The 22,510-nt window shown below is 39.0% G+C and overlaps 1 protein-coding gene across 4 annotated transcripts in view; it reads left to right on the top strand.

Moving 5' to 3' along the window:
* Positions 1-22,510, top strand: part of SMC1B (structural maintenance of chromosomes 1B) — a 74,705-nt gene that overhangs the window by 39,883 nt on the left and 12,312 nt on the right. For all 4 annotated transcript variants that reach the window (XM_023257603.2, XM_023257606.2, XM_023257602.2 and 1 more), the window contains 5 exons: positions 7,719-7,856; positions 8,131-8,247; positions 9,654-9,760; positions 20,372-20,513; positions 21,346-21,491. In XM_023257603.2, the coding sequence (XP_023113371.1) occupies positions 7,719-7,856; positions 8,131-8,247; positions 9,654-9,760; positions 20,372-20,513; positions 21,346-21,491 (650 nt within the window). The remainder of the gene's footprint in view (positions 1-7,718; positions 7,857-8,130; positions 8,248-9,653; positions 9,761-20,371; positions 20,514-21,345; positions 21,492-22,510) is intronic.

The raw sequence follows: 22,510 nt of genomic DNA, 5'->3' as shown, positions 1-22,510 counted from the left end.
GGGGGAGGGGCAGAGAGAGAGGGAGACACAGGATCCGAAGCAGGCTCCAGGCTCCGAGCTGTCAGCACAGAGCCTGACATGGGGCTCGAACTCACGAGATCATGACCCGAGCCGGAAGTCGGACGCTTAACCGACTGAGCCACCCAGGCTCCCGGAGAACCACTTATTTTTAATGAATCCTGCCTGGTATTTCGTTATACAGATTGTGTTTATTGCACCAGTCTCCAATAATGGATGTGTTGGGTTTTGCTATTACAAATGATGCATCATTATACATTTAAAAAAATTTTTTTAAGTTTATTTTTATTTACTTAGAGAGAGAGAGAGAGGGAGAGAGAGAGCGCGCGCGCGCAAGTGGAGGAGGGGCTGAGAGGGAGGGAGACAGAATCCCAAGCAGGTTCCGCACTGTCAGCACAGAGCCTGACGCAAGGCTTGAACTCACGAACTGGGAGATCGTGACCTGAGACAAAGTCAAGAGTTGGACGCTTAACCAGCTGAGCTACCCAGGTGCCCCTCATTACATGTTCTTTAGAGGATGAAAAACAAAGTACCTAGGAGGATAAATTCTGTAGCCACACTGCCTGAGTTTGAATCCTGGCTCTGCCACTTGCTGGCAGTATGACCTTGGGCAAGATACCTAACCTCATTGTATCTTAGTTTTCCTGCCTGTAAAATGGGGAGAATAAAAGTACCTTCCTTTTAGGGTTATTTTAAGGATTAAATCAGATAATCCAGTTAAAATACTTAAAATGGTATCTGGCATGTGTGAGTACTGTATACATGTTTGTTGTTATTCTTTAAAATACCTTTATTTGGGGGCGCCTGGATGGCTCATACAGTTAAGCGTCCGACTTCAGCTCAGGGCATGATCTCACGGTCTGTGAGTTTGAGCCCCGCGTCGGGCTCTGTGCTGACGGCTCAGAGCCTGGAGCCTGCTTTGGATTCTGTGTCTCCCTCGCTCTCTGCCCCTCCCCCACTCACGCTCTGTCTCTCTCAGAAATAAACAGTAGATAAATAAATAAAATACCTTTGTATAAATACATCTCTAAGATGAATTCCTATAAGTGGAATTTCCAGATCTAAGGGTATGTATGTTGCTAAATTCCCATCAAAAGAAAACCTATAGTAGAATGTGTATATCCCTAAAGAGCTACACTGGATATTAACAGATATTTTAATCTTTGCCAATCTGATTGGTTAAAAAAAAATATCTGATTGTTTGAATATGCATTTCTTAAATTATAACTGAGGTTGAGCATTTCCTCATATATTCATTGGTTCTTTGTAATTTTTGCTATAAAGTACTTATTTCTTGTGCACATTTTTCTATTAGGCTGCTTGTTATTTTATTACCTACTTTAAGAATTATTTTCAGGGCACCTGGGTGGCTCAGTCGGTTAAGCATCCGGCTTCAGCTTAGGTCATGATCTCATGGTTCGTGGGTTTGAGCCCTGTGTAGGGCTCTGCGCTGACAGCTTGAAGCCTGGAGCCTGCCTCGGATTCTGTGTGTGTGTGTCTCTCTTGCTCTCTGCCCCTCCCACACTTGTGTGTGCCCTGGCTCGCTCGCTCGTTCACTCTCAAAAATAAATAATAGAAAACATTAAAAAAAAAAGAATTATTTGTATAAGTAAATTAATTCTTAGTCATATATGTTGTAAATATATTGTGTGACTTTTTGTTGGCTTTAATGAGGTGTAATTTATATACAGTAATAGGCACCAATTTTATTTTATTTATTTTTTTTATTTTTTTTTCAACGTTTATTTATTTTTGGGACAGAGAGAGACAGAGCATGAACGGGGGAGGGGCAGAGAGAGAGGGAGACACACAATCGGAAACAGGCTCCAGGCTCTGAGCCATCAGCCCAGAGCCCGACGCGGGGCTCAAACTCACGGACCGCGAGATCGTGACCTGGCTGAAGTCGGACGCTTAACCGACTGCGCCACCCAGGCGCCCCTTAGGCACCAATTTTAAGTGTGTGATTCAGTATGTTTTGACAGTTGTATGTAGTCATGTAATTGCCCCCACAATCATATTTAGAACATTTCTATCACCTTCCAGATTTCTTTATGGTTGGCCTCCTCCCCTGGACCCTGAACTGAGAGTGGGGTAACAAAGCACCTTCATAGCACTGTTAAGAGGATTAAGTGGGTGAATAAATGTAAACTTTATAGAACACTGATCAAAGTACTCAATAAATGTGAGATATTATTTAAAATATCCATGAAATAATTATAAAAACTGATCATATACTTGTCCATAATAGAAATCTCAATAGGTTTTTAAAAGGTCACCTTGATTATAATTAAATTAAGGTAGAAGTAACAACTAAAAGAATTTTTGTTTGCATAGAAATTAAGAAATGTACTTATAGGTAGTTTTGGGATCAAAGAAGTAATGAAAAGGCAAATCACAACATGTCTCTAAAGTGGTAAATGGGAAGTCTGTGAGACATATAAAAGCTACATCAAGAGGAAATACCTTCAGAAGAAAGATTCAATATAAGGGCATTTATTACTTTAAGAAATTAGAACAACAGCCACAAAATAAACAGAAAAAACTTATAATGCAATTTTTTAAGCTAAAATTAATTAGAGAACAAGTCAAAATAGAAAAAAGACTAGTGAATCTAAAAGCTGTTCTTTTGAAAGGCTAAGAAATTGCAATTTTAATAAAGGGAGGAAAAATTAGAAGCAAAAATATACAGCCTGCAAATGAGAAAATTAAAATCATTTAAAGAGAATCTTAAAAGCAAATAACTATGTAATAACAAAATAAAAAATCTGAAAGAAATGGGATATTTTCAGAAAAATATAATTAAAAATATAAAAATAAATATAGGGATGCCTGGGTGGCTCAGTTAAGTGTCCAACTCTTGATCTCAGTTCAAATCTTGATCTCACGGTCATGAGTTCAAACTCCACACCGAGCTCTGTTCTGGGTATGAAGCCTACTTAAAAGAAGATAGGTAGATACATACATATATACATACATACATACATACATACATACATACATACACACACATAGATAGATAGATAGATAGATAGATAGATAGATAGATAGATAGATAGATAGACAGACCGACTAGAAAAGAAGTGGGACATTTGAAGAGTTAGGCAGTGGTGCAGTCTGCTGGCCAGGCCCCATCCATAACATCTTCCTTTCTTGCTTGGCGCTATTACAGAATCATAAAAAAACTAAGACAACTTGATTTCCTAAGTTTCATTGTAGCTACCAGTGGCCACGTGACCGTTTTAGAGATACAGATGGAATTATTGGTAGTCACTTGCGTTTTCTTCTTCCTTACCGGAATTCAGTCAAGAGGCCTGGGGAGGCAGCAGCCATCTTGCACCAAGAGGCAGCAAGCATGAGGATAAAGCCACTGTACTAGGAAACTAAAAGTTAGATGCCGTTGTTGAGGAACTGCATCAGCCTGCATCACACTGCTTTTGTGTGAGAAAAATAAACCCACATTTTTTTTAAGCCACTGCTAGCTGGGTGACCCACCATTGAATAAACACGCCCAGAATGTAAAATAGACAGCAGCTGTGGAAGACAGTATGGTGGCTCCTTTAAACATTCAAACTAGAATCATTGTATGATCCAGTAATTCTGCTTCTGGGTATATACTCCAAGGAATTGAAAGCAGGGTCTAGAAGAGATAGTTGTACACCCATGTTCCTAACGGTATTATTCACAACAGACAAAAAGTAGAAGCAACCCGAGTGCTCATCGCTGGATGAATGGACAAACAAATGTGTTCTGTACATTCAGTGAAATACTCATCCTTAAAAAGGGAGGAAATTCCAACACCTGCTACACGGTGGATGAACCTGAGGACGTGATGCTACATGAAATAAGCCAGTCGCAAAAAGACGAATACTGTAGGATTCCACGTACGTGAGGCCCCTAGAGTAGTCAGATGCATAGAGACAGAAAGTGGACCGCCAGGTGCCGGGGCTCGGGAGTGCGGAGAACGGACTGTTGTTCACTGAGCATAAAGTTCTTCGGTGGGCAAAAGTTTTAGTTTTACAAGATGAAAAGACTTCTGGAGAAGGGCCACACAACAACAGACATGCAACTTAGACACCACTGAACTGCACACTTGAAAATGGTAAAGATGGGGGCGCCTGGGTGGCGCAGTCGGTTAAGCGTCCGACTTCAGCCAGGTCACGATCTCGCGGTCTGTGAGTTCGAGCCCCGCGTCAGGCTCTGGGCTGATGGCTCAGAGCCTGGAGCCTGCTTCCGATTCTGTGTCTCCTTCTCTCTCTGCCCCTCCCCCGTTCATGCTCTGTCTCTCTCTGTCTCAAAAATAAATAAATGTTAAAAAAAAAAAAAAAAAAGAAAAGAAAATGGTAAAGATGGTGAACATTCTATGTGTTTCACCACAATTGAGACAAGGATTCTGGGCCTTGTGAGTTTCCAGGTGACTTCTAATATAATTCTAATCTTCACTAAGGCATCCTAGATTATAGAAAAGGACAGAAACTTGCCAGGTTATTTTATAAAGTTAGTATAACTTAAATTTCAAATATTATGAAGATAATACAAAAAAACTGGAAATGACTTCCGCTGTGAATATAAATGCATAATTCTCAAATTAAATATCAATATAGAGAATTCAGTAATGTAGTAACAGAAAAATTCATCTGCCTGAATAGCATTTGTTCCAGGAAAACATGGGCATTTCAATATTAAGTGATCAGTCAACATAATCCATTATAATAACAAATCGAAGGCAGGAGAAAAATCCTATCATTATATGTAAAAATGGATTTGGTAAAGTTCAGCAGGTAGGTCTAATTAAAGTGCTGACTAAAAGAGTAAATGGTGGAAATGATTTAAATAAATAGCTTTTACCCAAACCTAACAGGTGTAATGGCTTAAATGGTGAAACATTAAAGCCGTGTTAAAATTAGGAAGTAGACTGAGATATCTATTATCAACATTATTATATAATGTGCTCTTGGAAATTATGGTAAATATAGTTAGGCACAAATGAAATTTGTATAAATCTTTGAAAAGAAAAAAAACTAACTTTTTGCTGATAATAGGATTATAGTTTTGAAACCACTAGATTTAATAAGCTAATGGGAGGGCTATGTGGATAAACAAAACTCTAGTTTTTCTCTGGATTATCAAAAAACATCTAAAAGTGGGAAACGATTCTCACAATAGGAATAACTGTAAACCTAAAGACACAGTAACTGGGGCACCTGGGTGGCACCTGGGTGGCTCAGTCGGTTAAGCGTCCTACTCTCCATCTTAGCTCAGGCTATGATCTCAGGGTTCATGGGTTCAAGTTCCATGTTGGTCTCTGTGTGAACAGCACAGAGCCTGCTTGGAGTTCTCTCTCCCTCTCTGTCTCTGCCCCTTCCCAACTTGTGCTCGCTCGCTCTCTCTCTCTCTCTCTCTCTCTCTCAAATAAATAAAGATTAAAAAATTTTTCTAGAAAATAAATCTTAATGAAAAACACAAAGAGGAAAGGCATACTATATTCTTGGGTTAGAAATCTTCTAATTAATATAAAACTAAATACAGTTTTAATTAAAATATTGAGGAGGGGTGCCTGGGTGGCTCAATTGGTTAAGCATTCGACTTCAGCTCAGGTCACGATCTCACAGGTTTGTGAGTTCGAGCCCCGCATCGGGCTCTGTGCTGACAGCTAGGAGCCTGGAGCCTGCTTCAGATTCTGTGTCTCCCTTTCTCTCTGCCCCTCCCCCATTCATGCTTGCTTGCTCACTCTCAAAAATAAACATTGAAAAAGAAATTTTAATGTTATTGAGGATTTTTGTAAACATAGAATCTCTTTTTAAACTTTTTGAAATGTTACTTATCTTAGAGAGGGGGGGCAGAGGTGAGCAGGAGAGGGGCAGAGAGAGAGACACACACACAATTCGAAGCAGGCTCCAGGCTCTGAGCTGTCAGCCCAGAGCCCAATGCGGGGCTCAAATCCACAAACCACGAGATCATGACGTGAGCTGAAGTCCGACGCTTAACTATCTGAACCACCCAGGTGCCCCTTATTGAGGACTTTTTAACTTGATAAAATGACGTTCTAATTTTTACAAATGAAGAATTCCCTAAGATTAGTAAAAGAAAATATGTGACAAAAGTGGGGAAGGTAGAACTTCTCTTGCTGGTGTACAGAATACCATGAGAAGCCATTGCAGTCAAGCTGATGCATTATTGACATAGGGATGGACAGATTAATGAAACAGAAGAGGAATTCCAGAAATGCGCCCAGTATCCTGACAACTTAGTGTACCACAAAGAGATGTTTCAGTTTGGTGGGAAAAGGATAGATGGTTTAGTAAATGGTGTTGGCATATCTAGAGAAAGTAATGCTATGCCCCGTGTTATAACACAAAAATAAATTCCAGATTAAAAGCCTGAATGTAAAAAAGTTAAATGAGGATAAAACCCATCGTATCCAGTTTTTTAAGTTTAAAATGAAGACTAGGTTCTCTGCTTATCAAAGAGTTCTTTCCAAGTTGACATGAAAAAGACATGATAGAACATCTGGGGAAAGGATAGGATTAGACAGTTTGTGGAAAGAAGTTGTCCATTGGCCAATAAACATGAAAAAATGCTCAGTATAGAATGTAGCACTCAAGGGAATACAAAGCAAATTCAGATGACTTCATACCTATCCGTAAGGCTTGGAAATATATATAAATGCTGGAGGAGAAGTAAAGAAACATGTACTCCTCCGTTATTTATGGAAAGGAGAGTTCTAGCCTTTGGCAAAGCAGCGGTAGCTGCTGTTAAACGCGTGAATACATTTGACCCCTTGATCGCACCCTGAGGATCTATTGCATGGAAATGAAAACGTGAACACTTAATGGTGTGCATACAAGTGTGTTGTTGCAGCTGCTGGCAGTGGCAGAAACCCAGCCCGTCATTAAGAGAACAGTTGGATAATTTTGGTACAGACACACTCTGGAATAATGCACAGCCATTGAAAGAATTGATCTAGAGCTCTATCAATTGACTTTTGTGAGTAACTGAGAAAAACAGGAGGCAGAAACACATACGCAACATGATTCTAAACTTGTAAAACAAGTGACTCTGTGTACGCATATATTCATGTAAAGACTAGGAGGAAACTACAGAAGGACATATACTAGGAAGTTAATCTGGTTGAGTAATAGGGTGGGTGAAGGAGGAAGGGGATGAGCTAAAAGCAAGGCTGATCCCATTTCAGCCGCTTACGTGCCTTGTATGGAACACGTGCTTCCCATTCCTCGTTTTTCATTTGTTTCCTGTTCAGAAGTGTGTTAGTTTTTGAGGGTGCTTGTCGTAGGGCATCGTGGGCACTCTGGATGGCTTGTGTACTTAGTTGCCAGTCTCTTATCAGAAGAAGGGAAGATGGGGAGTGCCTGGGGGGCTCCATCGGTTAAGCGTCTGACTCTTGATTTTGGCTCAGGTCACAGTCTCACTGTTGCGTGAGTTTGAGCTCTGCATCGGGCTCAGCCCTGCTGGTGTGGAGCCTGCTTGGGATTCTCTCTCTCTCCCTCTCTCTCTCTCTCTGCTCCCCTCTGCCGGCTCTCTCTCTCTCTTTCTCCCTCTCTCTCAAATAAATTTTAAAAAGGAAAGAAGGGAAGGTGGGGCGTGGGTGTGGTTATATATAAAAATTAGTGAATTATGAGATCACTGGTAAATGAAAGTGCTGTTCTCTTATAAAATGTTCTCATGTTTCTCTCCCTTGTTAGGATCTCATGAAGATACTTCGCAAGGAAGCTGACTTGAAACAAATACAGACTCTAGTACAAGGAACTCATACACGACTCAAATATTCCCAGAGTGAACTGGAGATGATTAAAAAGAAGCAACTTGCTGCTTTTTACCGGGTAATATGGGCTTACATAAAACTTGGTGGAGATTAGAACCAGGACAGAGAATTTCAGGAATTCTATATCTATAACACCATGTAATTTCGGCACTTTATCCCATGATTGAGATTATATTTTTATGGTTGTTAATCTGGATATACAGGTGTGGCTGCAGTTACCTTATCTCATGGATTCCCTTTTTATTCCAAAAGATTCCTGTCACCTTTTTTTGCTTCACCATCTAAAGCTAAAACAGCTATTTTAAAAAGAAAATTTTCTCTTTCGTAATTAGGAGCAATCTCAGCTACAGAGTGAGCTGCTGAACATTGAGTCTCAATGTACTATGTTGAGTGAAGGTGTGAAAGAACGGCAACAACGAATCGAAGAATTTCAAGAGGAGATAGACAAGGTCACGCGTCGTGTATTTATGACCGAGGGGCATGTCAAGTAGAGTTCTCAACCAGATAGTGGACTTAGGGCTTCTTGCACATACACTAAAGCAGTTCGATAAGTGCCTGGTTTTATTGGTCTCCCAAATGAGTTTGTGGCGTTGGAGAACCACTGCAGCACCTCTCGAGAGGTCATGACCAGTGCACACTTACTCCTTCTGCTTTCTTCTTCTCCTTGCCCATTGTAAAAATGAGGGCCTTTTTCTTCTCCCACTGCCCTTAACGGCAAGAAAGAAAGAACTTTTCATTCAGATTAGTTTTTAAAGTTGCTTCTTCCCTCAGTAATTGTTTCTTGAACGTTTATTGTATATACCAGGCACAGTGCTTGCCTCTGGGGCAACAAAGATCTGGTCATCTAGCCTCTGCTGGTAACATGACAGGAACTTTGTGGCTCAATTCATGCCGCTGTTGATCCTGTCTAATCCTGAGGAAGTTGTCTGTCACACCATTGCTGAGTAACTTCCACTCATTGCTTTAGTTCTGCCTCGTGTCACAGGTTTTGAAACCACACTTATGTTACTTTAATTATCTTTTTTCCAGGTTAAGTACCCCTAATGCTTTAATCATGTATGTTGACCGTGGATTTAAGACCGGCTCTGGCAGCCATCCCCTGGGCTCTCTGTTGTTTATCAATGCCCAGAACAAAGTTTAAGGCCAAAATATCGTCTGACCTCTACAGAGTACCATGGGACTCAACACATAGAACTATAACTCTCCGTAGTTTTGATTATCTAGTTATGTAAATTATGACTTACCACTGCACGAATGATATCACATTCATGCTTAATTTATATTCAACTAAAACCTGAAAGTTTTTAACGTGTCCTGCTGTTTAAAACAACAAGTTTCTCTTATCCTGTAATTGTATATAAATAAATGCAGGGCTTTAAAGATATTGAGGTTAAATGTTATTTTGTTGGGATTTGGCTCATTCTAGTTTTTCCAGATCTTCCTGAGTCTTAATTCAATGTTCCAGTCTTCATGGCTTCTATTGCCCAAGACTCTATAGCATTACTTACATAGAAAGAATATTTTATTTATTTATGTAGAATGTTATATTATGGTGCAGCTAACGTAAAGGAAATATTTCTGATTTTGTTAAACACTTCATAAAGCCAAAACCGTTAATAAGGCCAATTATGAGCTTTCTTATTTAGTTTTTAGAGTAAGAAATTTGAAAATAGATGGATGTCGTTTGTGGAGTTAAAGAGAAAGAAATCACTGGCTCCTCAGAGTACAATAATGCTTTTCAGATTCGTATTTAGCCTAACAGGAAGTTCTTGGTGGGAAGAATTTAGATTTAAGCATTGTCTATATACATTCTAAAAATTAATTAGTAAACCAGTTGTTTTGAATAATTTAAAAGGTTGAAGATGATATTTTCCAACACTTCTGTGAAGAAATTGGTGTGGAAAATATTCGTGAATTTGAGAAGAAACATGTTAAACAGCAACAAGAAATTGATCAAAAAAGGTATTTTTATCGGAAGATGTTAGTAAGCAACTTACACATATATAAACGTAACTATTATTTCTTAATTTAAGGGAATTGTGGCTGAACGAATCTTTATTTCAGTTCATCAAGAAATATCTAGTAAACATTCATATTCTTATAGAGATAGAATTCTTTTATTCAGTAACTTTTTTTTTAATGTTTATTTCTGACAGAGAGAGACAGAGCATGAGTGGGGGAGGGGCAGAGAGAGAGGGAGACACAGAATCCGATGCAGGCTCCAGGCTCCGAGCTGTCAGCACAGAGCCCGACGGGGGGCTCGAACCCATGAACCGCGAGATCAGGACCTGAGCCTAAGTCGGTAGCTCAACTGACTGAGCCACCCAGGCGCCCCTATTCAGTAACTTTTTAAAGAGAGAAAGCATAAATATACGAAATAAGAGAATGAGGATATACTTACACAAACATAATAGTTATTAAAAGAATAATAAGGCAGTAATTTACTTATTTCTCTATAAATATCCGTGTATATGGATAAAATTTGTAATTTTCAAGAAATAACATACTACCAGGATAGAAAAATCTGAGGAAGTCAGTTACCATAAGAAAGGAAAGTAAAAAAGCTTTCTGCCCACCACACCCTTCCCCAAATTCACCAGGCATGTATGGTTTCACAAATGAATCATCCCAGCAAACTTTAAAGGCATAAGGAACTTCAACATTTAACATTTAGACGAATGTTCAATATTTAAACTTCTTCATGGTATAGAAGAGGAAGTTTTATTAAATGAACATCTTTTTGTTAAATGAACATAATATAATATTGAGTAATATTGGTGCAAAAAATCCAAAAAAGGTATGTACATATACATCTAAATCATTCCTACCTGTAAATAACCAAATAAGTTTTAAAAGGAAACAGGCAGTGCAACAACAACAGCAAAATATTCCACCATTATCAGTGTAAATTTCATTCTGGAAATAAAAGGATGGTTCCGTATCAGGGATTATTGCTATAATTTGCCATATTAATGATCAAAGGGGAAAAAAATCAATCAACTCTAGAAATGATTAAGAGAACTAGACAGAATTCAGCATCCATTCTTGATTTGAAATTCTTAAAATGTGAGTAGGTATCTGTAATATGAGAAAATATACCTTATCCTAAATCAGCATTATGTTTTCATGAGTAACGTTGGAAAACACTAGAAGTATTCCTAGTAAAATTAGAAATGAGAAGAATATTCAGTATCACTGTTACCTAATGTGCTCCTAGAAATAATAGTCAATAGAGTTAGACAAGAAATATAAATAAGGCATAAACATTTGCAAAGGAGGAAACAAAGCTTCCACTGTTGGCAGGTTATATGATATATATCTAGAAATTCCTAGAAAACAAATTAGAAATTGAAATTCCTAGAAAACTGTTAGAAACAAAAAAGCATTCAGTAATGTGGCTGAATACAAATATTAATATGAAAATTTTAGATTAAAAATTAGTATAAAAATTAATTTTAAAATTAGTAGCCTTTCTATATAGAAACTACCAGGGAGACAATGTGTAGGGAGAAAATATCTCAATTATGTTAGGAAAAAGGTGTAAAATACTTGGTACTTGGGAATAAAGCTACTAAATGTGAAAGTATATAAGGAAACTTTTAGGGGCACCTGGGTGGCTCAGTCAGTGTCCGAATCTTGATTTCGGCTCAGGTCATGATCTCCCAATTCGTGGGTTTGAGCCCCGCATTGGGCTCTGTGCTGGCAGTGCGGAGCCTGCTTAGGATTTTCTCTCTCCCTCTCCCTCTCTGTCTCCACTCTCTCTCTCTCTCTGCCCCTAACCCCTCTGAAAACTAAATAAGCTTTTTTAAAAAAAGAAATTTAAACAAGACAGAGAAATAATAAACTTGAATAAAAAGAAAAGGCAGGGGCACCTGGGTGGCTCAGTCAGTTAAGTGTCCGACTTCGGCTCAGGTCATGATATCACAGTTTGTGAGTTCAAGCCCCGCATTGGGCTCTGTGCTGACAGCTAGGAGCCTGGAACCTGCTTCGGATTCTGTCTCCTTCTATCTCTGCCCCTCCCCCACTGTGCTCTGTCTCTGTCTCTCAAAAATAAATTAATGGAAACAAAGGAAAGAAAGAAAAAAAAAAAAAAGAAAAGGCATACTAGTTCTTTCATAGGAAGACTCAGTATTATAAAGAAGTTGGTTCTCCCTAATTTAAGCCATAATTTCATCTCAACACATGTATGGACAAGGTTTTAAAAAAAAACAAAAAACAACTGGGTAAGCTGATTCTAGAGTTCACATTCAGAACTAGCTAAGAAAAAATCTGAAAAGGGTAATGAGAAAGGACTAGGACTCCCAGATTTGAAAACAGGTATAAAGTTGGATTAATTAAAATCTTGAGGTACTTGCTCACAAATAGAGTCCAGATCTATAAGGGAAATTCAAGTTAATATAAAGCTGGCATTTCATATAAGTAGAGAAAAAATATACTTTACCAGTAAATCATGTTGGGATACATGTGTTTCCAACCTGGAAAAACGTACTTGGGTCCCTGTCTCATTCTTCAGACTCAGATCAATGCCAAACATTCTAGTAAATAAAATGAAGGCATAAAAATACTAGGATAAGCTATAAGAGAATTTTCAAAAATAATCTCAGATTAGAGAAGGTCTTTCAGTATGACTTAAACACCGGGAACCATAAAGGAAAGGATAAAATGCAAAGGTATAGAAATAAAGATGTTTTGCATGGCAACAGTACCGTGAAGAAAATCAAGACAAATGACAATCTGGGGGAGAACATATGTACACATATATGTTTAGAAATCGTAAAGAGTGGTTGCCTCTGAGAAGACTGACAAGGTGGGAGAGAGATATTTTACTTTTTGTGTATTCTTGCACCTTTTTAATTTTGTACCACATCCATGTATTATCTATTCAAATGTGATTGTTTTGACAATAGGACTATAAATTCTAAATTTAAGGATGCGATAGTGACAATGACAAGGTTGTACCGTAAGTCAGAGGACAGTCCCTTTGCCCAAGGGGTGTAATCATTTTATGTTTAAAAGTAGTCAAAGTCATGCAGAAACAGGAAACACAAAAGCATTTATGATTGCAGATTATTTAAGGTCTAGACTTATACTCATCTAGATGATTGGTTTATTTTGTATTAGGTACTTCTTTTTTACAGTTTTATTGAGATAAAATTGACATGCATCACTGTGTTAAGTTTAAGCTGTATAGCATAATGGTCGGAGTTACATGCATTGTAAAATTGTTATCGCAGTAAGTTTAGGTAACATCCATCATCTCACACAGACAAAAAATCAAATATAATTTTTATTTTTACTTTATTTGTAAAAGTTTATTTCCTGTGTAGTTAACATGCAGTGTTATAGTAGTTTCAGGTATACAGTATAGTGATTCAGCAGCTCTATGTGTTACACCATATGCTCATCAAGACAAGGGTACTTACCCTTAATCCTCTTTACCTATTCCACATATCTCCCACCCACCTCCCCTATGGTAACCATGTACTTGTTCTCTAGTTAAGAGTCTGTTTTTTGCTTTGCCTCTTTTCTTTTCCTTTGTTCATTTGTTTTGTATTTGTCTTTCTCTGACTGACTTATTTTGCTTAGCATAATACTCTGTAAGTAGCTCCATTCAGGTCATTGCAAATGGCAAGATTTCATTCTTTTTTATGACTAATATTCCATTGTATATACATACTGCATCTTCTCTGTCCATTCCTCTGTTGATGGACACTTGGGCTGCTTTCAAAGTTTAGCTATTGTAAATCTGCTATAAACATAGGGATGCATATATTCTTTTGAATTAGTGTTTTCATATTCTTAGGGTAAATACCCAGTAGTGTGATTACTGGACTGTAGGGTAGTTCTATTTTTAACTTTTTAAAAATGAACCTCTATTGTGTTTTCCACAGTGGCTGTACCAGTTTGCATTCCCACTAACAGTGCATGAAGGTTCCTTTTTCTACACACCCTCACCCGCACCTGTTTTTTCTTGCATTTTTTTTTTTTTTTATTTTAGCCATTGTGGTAGGTGTGAGGTGATAACTCGCTGTGATTTGTATTTCCCTGATGATGAGTGATGTGGAGCATCTTTTCAAGTGTCTGTTGGCCATCTATATGTCTCCTTTGGGGAAATGTCTGTTCATGTGTTCTGTTCATTTTTAAATGGATTATTTGTTTTTTGGGTGTTTTGTTTCTTGGGTGAGTGGTATAAGTTCTTTATATATTTTAGATACTACCCTTTGTCAAATATGTCATTTGCAAGTATCTTATCTTATTCTGTAGGTTGCCTTTTAGTTTTGTTGGTTGTTTCCTTTGCTGTGCAGAAGGTTTTTTTTTTTTTTTCAACGTTTTTATTTATTTTTGGGACAGAGAGAGACAGAGCATGAACGGGGGAGGGGCAGAGAGAGAGGGAGACACAGAATCGGAAACAGGCTCCAGGCTCCGAGCCATCAGCCCAGAGCCTGACGCGGGGCTCGAACTCACGGACTGCGAGATCGTGACCTGGCTGAAGTCGGACACTTAACCGACTGCGCCACCCAGGCGCCCTACTGTGCAGAAGCTTTTTATTTTGATGTAGTCCCAATAGTTTATTTTTGCTTTTATTTTTCTTGCCTCAGGAGACATATCTAGAAAAAAGTTGTTCTGGCCAATGTCAGAGACATTATTGCCTGTCCTTTATTCTAGGATTTTTATGGTTTCCAGTCTCATATCTAGGTCTTTAATCCATTTTGAGGTTATTTTTGTGTGTGGTGAAAGAAAGTGGCCCAGTTTCATTCTTTTGCATGGAGCCGTCCCGTTCTCCCAGTGCCATTTGTTGAAGAGACTGTCCTTTTCCCATTGTATAGCCTTGCCTCCTTTGTCAAAGATTAATTGACCATATCGTGGGTTTTTTCTGGGTTTTCTATTCCATTCCTTTGATCTGTGTGTCTATTTTTGTGCTTGTGCCATACTGTTTCGATTACTACTTTGTAGTATAATTTGAAATATGGAGGTGTGATATCTGCAGTTTTATGTTTTTAAGATTGCTTTGGCTATTCAGGGTCTTTTGTGGTTCCAAACAAATTTTAGGATTGTTTGTTCTAGTTCTGTGAAAAATGCTATTGGTATTTTGGTAGCAATTGCATTAAATATGTAGATTGCTTAGGATAGTACAGACGTTTTAACAATATTTGTTCTTCCAGTCCATGAACATGGGATGTCTTTCCATTTCTTTGTATTGTCTTCAGTGTTTTATAGTTTTTAGAGTATAGGTCTTTCACCCCTTTGGTTAATTCCTAGTTTATTCCTAGGCATTTTGTTATTTTTGATGCAATTGTAAATGGGATTGTTTTCATAATTTCTCTTTCTGATGCTTCATTATTAGTCTATAGAAATGCAATGGATTTCTGTATATTGGTTTTGTGTCCTGCAACCTTACTGAATTTATTTATCAGTTCTAGTAGTCGTTTGGTGGAGTCTTCAGGGTTTTCTATATATGCTAGCATGTCATCTGTAAATAATGAAAGTATTATTTCTTCAGTACCAATTTGGGTGCGTTTTATTTCTTTAAAAATGTTTTTAAATGTTTATTTATTTTTGAGAGAGAAAGAGTGCACAAGCAGGGGAGGGACAGAGAGGGAGACACAGAATCCAAAGCAGGCTCCAGGCTCTGAGCTGTCAGCAATGGAGCCTGATGAGGGACTCCAACCCACGAACTGTAAGATCATGACCTGAGCCCAAGTCAGATGCTCAACTGATTGATCCACCCAGGTGCCCCACTTTTTTTTATTAATTTTTTAAATGTTTATTTATTTTGAGAGAGCATGCACATGCATGTGAGAAGTGGGGGAAGGGCACAGAGAAGGAGAGAGAGAGAGAATCCCAGGCAGGCCCTGTGCTGTCAGCGCAGAGCCTGATGTAGGGCTTGATCCCACGAACCATGAGCTGATCATGACTTGAACCAATATCAAGAGTTGGACACTTAACTAGGTGCCTGGATGTCTTTTATGCCTTTTTTCTTGTCTGGTTGCTGTAGCTAGGACTTCCAATATGATGTTGAATAAAAGTGGTGAGAATGGACATCTTGTCTTGTTCCTGACCTTAGGGGAAAAGCTCTCAGTTTATTCCCATTGAGTGTAATGTTAGTTGTGGGTTTTTCTTATAATCAAATATAATTTTTAAATACAAAGGTAATATGTACCTCTTAGAGAACATAGAAAAGACTTTTAAAAAATATCAGTCATTATCCCATTGTCTAGAAATAAAAAACTATCAATATTTTGGCCCATTCCTTTAATTTTATTCTCTATAATTCATAGTCCATTCATTTATTCAACACCTATTTAATGTAAGCCTCCCATGAGTTAGGCACTCTTCTAGGCACTGACACTACGACAGTGGACAAAGCAGGTCAAGCCCCTGCCTATTCTGTGTCCTTTTCATTTCCATGTACATTTTAGGATCAGCTTTTCAGTTGCTCGTAAAAGTCTGCTGGGATTTTGATTGGGACTGTATAAATCTATAAATCAATTTGGGAAGAATTGACATGTTTTAATGCTAATGCATGAATAGTAACCGTCTTCACTTACATAGATTTTCCTTAACTTCTCTCATTAATGTTCTTTAGTGTTCAGTGTACAAATTTTATTCATATTTTGTTCAATTTTAAGTACCTTATATTTTTATGCTATTATAAATAGAACTGTTTTTAATTATCAATTTCAAATAGATTGTTGGTAGTATATTGAAATAAGATTGGTTTTTATAAATTGACCTTGTATGCTACAACTTTGCTAAACTTATTAGTTCTAGGAGCTCTTTTTATAGATTCCTTGGGATTATTTATATAAACCATCATATTTCAGTAAAAATAATTCTATTTCTTCTTTTCCAATGAGTGTGCCTTTTATTTCTTTCTCTCGTCTTACTGCACTAGCTAGAACCTCCAGTACGATGTCGAGTAAGTAAAAGTGTTGAGAGCGGACATCCTGCCTTATTCCCAGTCTTAGGGGCAGAGCATTCAGTCTTTCACAGTTAGATATGGTTTTAATTTTAAGGTGCCCTTTAGCAGATTGAGATAGTTCCTTTCTATTTGTAGTTTGCTTAAATGTTTCATCATGAATGGATACTTTTTCTGTCGTCTTTTGAGATGATTACATGGTTGGGGTTTTTTGTTGTTTATTAATGTAGTAAATTTTACTGATTGATTTTAGAATGTTAAACCAACTTGATATACCTAGGATAAACCCGACTCAGTCGTACTGTATTGTATCCTTTTCAAATATTTTTGGATCTGATTTGCTAAAATTTTGTTAAGGATTTTTGCATCTACATTCATGAGTGTATTGGTATACATATTTTTTTTTCTTGGAATATCTTTGTCATGTTTTTGTATCAGGGTAATGCCTAATGCCAAACCCATAAAATGAATCAAGAATTGGGGCGCCTGGGTGGCGCAGTCGGTTAAGCGTCCGACTTCAGCCAGGTCACGATCTCGCAGTCCGTGAGTTCGAGCCCCGCGTCGGGCTCTGGGCTGATGGCTCGGAGCCTGGAGCCTGTTTCCGATTCTGTGTCTCCCTCTCTCTCTGCCCCTCCCCCGTTCATGCTCTGTCTCTCTCTGTCCCCAAAATAAATAAACGTTGAAAAAAAAATTTTTTTTTAAAAATGAATCAAGAATTGTTCTCTCCTCTTGTTTTTTCTGGAAGCGTTTTTGTAGAATTAGATTACTTCTCTCCTAAAAGTTTGGTGAAATTTGCCAGTGAAGCCACTGAGGCCACCTACCTTTCTTCGTGGGAAAGTTTTTAGTTACAAATTCAGTTTTCCTAATAGATGTAGGGCTAGTCGGGGTATTTTTTTCCTTGAATGGGTTCTAGTAGTTTATTTCTTTCAAGGAATTTATGTGTTTCACCCAGGTTGTCAAATTCATTAACGTAAAGTTATTAATAATAATCACTTTTTATCCTTTTTAATGCCTGTAGGATCTGTACTGATATCATCTCTTTTATTTCTGATATTGGTGATTTATCTAAGGCTTTCTTTTCTTCTTGATTCCTAGCTAGAGGTGTATTAGTTTTATTGATCCTTTCTAAGAGCAGCTCTTGGCTTCGTTGGTTTTCTCTGTGGTTTGTCTATGTTGTTGATTTCTGTTCTCACCTTTATTGTTTTCTTCCTTCTACTTAAGCATTATTTTCTAATATAAGTATTTCGAACTGTATCTTTCCTTGCAACTATTGCTTATACTGCATCCCACTACTTCTGGTATGTTGTGTTTTCAGTCTCATCCCATTCAAAATATTTTCGAACGTCCCATGTGATTTCTTCCAAAGACCCTTCTGGGGTTCAGAAGTGTGTTGTTTAATAGACACCTGCTGGTGGGGGGGGGGTGGAGTATTCTTTTGGTGGCAGTTAAATCTAGTCACTCGAATCCTCTCTGTAACTTACTGGTCCTCTGCCTAGTTGTTCAGCAAACACTGAGAGGGGTGTTGAAATTTCCAAGTGTACTTTTGGATCTGTCCATTTCTTCTTCTGGTGGTGTGAGTTTACTTTATTTTAATTTAAATTTTTTTAATGTCTTATTTATTTTTGAGACAGAGACAGAGCGTGAGCAGGGGAGGGGCAGAGAGCGAGCGAGACACAGAATCCAAAGCAGGCTCCAGGCTCTGAGCCGTCAGCACAGAGCCCAACGCGGGGCTCGAACTCACAAACCGCGAGATCGTGACCTGAGCCAAAGTTGGACGCTTAACCGACTGAGCCATCCAGGCGCCCCAACTTTATGTATTTTAAAGCCTTGTGATTAGGTCTATACATATTTGGGATTATTAGGTCTTTTTGCTGAGTTAATCCCTTTATCCTTGTAAAATGCCCCCCTCTTTATCCCTGTCATATTCTTTTTTTCTGAAGTCTGCCTGAACTTCAGTAGATTATCTTTCTAAAGAATTATGTCTACTACTGTTTATTGAATTTCTCATAAAAATCCAACTGGAATTCTGATTGAGATTCTGGTTCTGATTATATATTTGAGGAGAACATCTTCAAAATATCAAGTCCTCTCATCTAACAACATAGTATGACTCTTCATTTATTCTAATCATCTATATTCTTTATTAGAATTTTAAAGTTTTCTTTTCCATTGAGATCTTGTGTTATCATAATTTACTTCCTAGATACTTTAGAGGTTTTTTTTTTTCTCTTATGAATAGTATTTCTTTTTATGCTGTATTTCTAGTTGCTTTCTACTGGTGTAGAAACATGCTATCGACGTTTAGATCGATGTAACATACGATAAGTTTGCTAAAATCTCTCGTTACCTCCAGTAGCTTATCTATTATGTACCTGGGATGCCTCTGACATCCGACTGAAAATGTGGAGTAGGCAGTTGAATGTCCAGGCTAGGAGTTCATGGGAGAGGTGCAGGGAGAGGTATAAAGTCTGGGTCTGTATGCAGATGGCACTTAAAGCCACGTGCCTGGGTGAGATCACCAGAAACTATTAAAGGAGCAGCCAGTGAGGGGAGAGGAGAGCTGGAGTAGTGTGGTGTCCAGAGCCAGTGAAGAAGTGTCTCACTCATAGGTGGTCTGCATACGAGTCTGCAGCAGAAATAAGTCCTTCGGGGGTTTGTTCTTAACCACCACCACAGGCGCTATTGTCAGCGGCTAAGAGCAGAGCCTCCGAGGGTGTCACGCCTGGCTCCACCATGTCCTGACCGGGTGGCCTTGGGCAGGAAACTTGGCTCTGCCTGGGTCTGCTCGTCCTCATCGTAAACAGGGATAGTACTACCACCCACCTCAGAGAGTCATAGGACTTAAGTGAGTTAAATCACGTGAAGGTGTTTGTAACAGCGGCTGGCATGCAGTAACCTCTCATGGAATAGCACTCGGTCTTTATCATTCCTGTTCTTGTTGTGGTCTGTGTATCAGCAGGATCTAGCACAATCTCTGATAACAGTGCTGTAAAATGTTCCTGGATTGAATGTTGCTGTTAGGGTATGTGAGGGAGACAGGATGGGAAGAATGAGCTACAGTTGGTCTTGGAATTCTTTACGAGGAGTCTGTGAAGCTGGCAAAGTGGGAAGTGCTTCAGGAAGGAACATGTTCTTTAGTTCCCAAGTGTGGAGTTTGTGGACGACTAGCCATTTGCAAAGACTGACTAAATAAACAAGAATAAGCACATAAATTGTAACTTAAAGAGGAAGGGAGGGAGGGAGATAAGAAAAGATTGAAGAAACATGTATCATATGCAGTGTATGAATTCTGATTCAAACAAACCAGTTGTTTTTTTTTTAACGAGACTCAGGAAATCTGGCAGTGATCACAATTTAATATTAAGGAATTGTCATCAGTTCTATCTATAGTCGTTTGTGGTTTTGTTCTAATGGTCACTTCACTTTCAGAGACACATACTAAAATGTTGACAAATGAAATGATATGATGTCTGAAATGTGCTTCAAATAACCCAGTGCTGGACAGCAGTGCCCAGTAGAGTTCTAGATGAAACAGGATTCATTATAGTATTCCTTCTACTTTTGTAGTTTTTTAAAAATTTTCCACGATAACAATTAAAAATAAAGAACTAAAGGCTCTTGACCACTTGTAACACTTGACTCTGTTACACTAGGTTAGAATTTGAGAAACAGAAAACTCGGCTTAATATTCAACTTGAATATAGTCGCAGTCAGCTGAAGAAGAAGCTGAATAAGATCCGTCCATTAGAAGAAACCATCGAAAAGGGCAGAGAAGACATCGATGACCTGAAGAAGGTAACTGACTATAGGCGGCCGAAGCGCGTTGCCATTGAAATGATTTCTTTCATTGCGTAAACACTGTTGGACTCCTGAAGTGTTCTCATAGTGACGGGAAGGGTAGGGGGCAGGTTTGAGAAATACTGGAAGTAAAATCAGCAGGTTCACAAATTATTAGGTGTTGAAGTGGGAGAGGCGTGTGGGGGGCAGGTGCCGCTGAGGACTCCTGAGTTCTAATTTGGGCAATTCGTGGATAGAGGGGCAAGTTAAAGAGAGGAAAGTCTGGACCCACGGAGCTTGAGTTGCCTGTGTGAGATCTAGATAGCAAACTCTGGCAGGTGAAGGGCACGTGGAGAACAGGAGAAGCCCAGGCTGGTTAATGGGAGTAGATTGAAGCCATATGTGCATGGTTGAGACCTCACCCCCCCCCCCCAACCCCCCAAGCCCGCCCCGCCGCCCAGACAGAGGAGTAGATGCTGAGGAACAGTGAAGCGAGGGGGGAGCTCGGGAAGGAGGAAGTGAGGACAGTTGTCAAAAAGGTAAAGTCTGGGAGATGTCTGCTTAATTGCCAATTAAGAGGTCATTTTTGCAAAAAACATTTTCATTGGACAACGTCCAATGGAACAGAGTCAGAGGGTGGCAAGCTGAGGAATGAATCCGAAGTGAAGGACAAAGGCAGGTAGTAATTACCAGTCTCCAAGAAGTGTAGAACAAGAGTGGGTCACATTCGGGAATAGAAGTTCAAGCAGCACACAGAATCACTGCTTTGCTTTATTGACGATGAGATGATCTGTTGACCTTATTAACGTAAAAGATAATTAAGTCTACAATGCAAATCATCTTCATTCAGGCTGAAGAAACTTGTCTGCAAATTGTGGATGAACTCATGGCGAAGCGGCAGCAACTTAAGGACGTATTTGTCACTCAGAATGCCAACACGGAGAAGGTCCAAGCTCAGCTTGAAGAAGAACGGAAGAAAGTTCTGGCTATTGATAGGTAATGAAGAAGTTTGTCAGCTTAAAGGACCATAACCAGAGTTTTAAAGACATTTACTACCAATTTAAAATCTGTTGGAGGCAGTTTGTTATTTGAATATGTGCCCCACATCACACCTTTCAGACATTCTCATTTAGGGGAAACCAAAAGAGGCGGTCAGTTGTTGAGAATGCATAGTTCTTTTTGGCAGATGCAGACGTGGCCCTGAACAGAGAGTCCCTTACCCTGAGTCCCTCTGACACTGGTGTACAGGGTCTTCCTACGGTCCGTCTGGGTGAGGACGCACGGCGGGCCGGGGGGGGATCTGGAGCCAGCCCGTGTGGTTGGTACCCCGGTTCTGCTGCTTACACGCTGTGCCTGCCTTTCCTCAGAAGGAAATACTAACGTGGGGATCTCATAGTGCCTGCCTCCCCGGACGGTTGTCGGGATTCAGTGAGGGGTTGTTCATAGGACACTTAGAACCTGGCACGTGATGAGCATGTGTGTTTGTCGTGATGGTGACAAGGACACTTGGAGTCAGGTGGCTTGTTGCACCCCAGCGACCTCTGCTTTTCAACCGTAAGTGGTCAGATGAAACGTGCGCTCTGTTTTTGCTCCACTCTCGGCACTGTGTAGTTTTCCTCACTGTTCAAAGCCCTTCAGCATTTCGAGATAGAGCAGAAAGTTCTTTGTCTAAGGTTTCTGAGTGGAGTTAAAGTTCATCTACTCTTGAGTTGTTTTCATGGTTGTATTTAGTTTAAACAGAACCACATCTCTGTTTATCATCATATTCTTGAAAACCACATAATTCTTCATTTATTTTATTTTTTGGTCCTGTTTCTGGGACCTCTTAAAAATACCACGTTGTTTTACTTGGTAAAACCCCCAAACCCTCATTTAAGACAGAAGGCATTACATTAATAGGGGCTGTAGGAAATAGGTATGTCATGACTTAACCTGGTAAGACATTTCTCTTGTTAAAAGATTGTTTCTCTTGGTTTGAGGCTCTAAAGTGTAGAGCTTATATTGAGGGAGAAATG

The sequence above is a fragment of the Felis catus genome, chromosome B4, assembly GCF_018350175.1.
Source record: "Felis catus isolate Fca126 chromosome B4, F.catus_Fca126_mat1.0, whole genome shotgun sequence".
In the NCBI taxonomy this organism is placed as follows: domain Eukaryota; kingdom Metazoa; phylum Chordata; class Mammalia; order Carnivora; family Felidae; genus Felis; species Felis catus.
The sequence above is the reverse complement of the archived record's forward strand: the minus strand, read 5'-3'. Positions and strand labels throughout refer to the sequence as shown.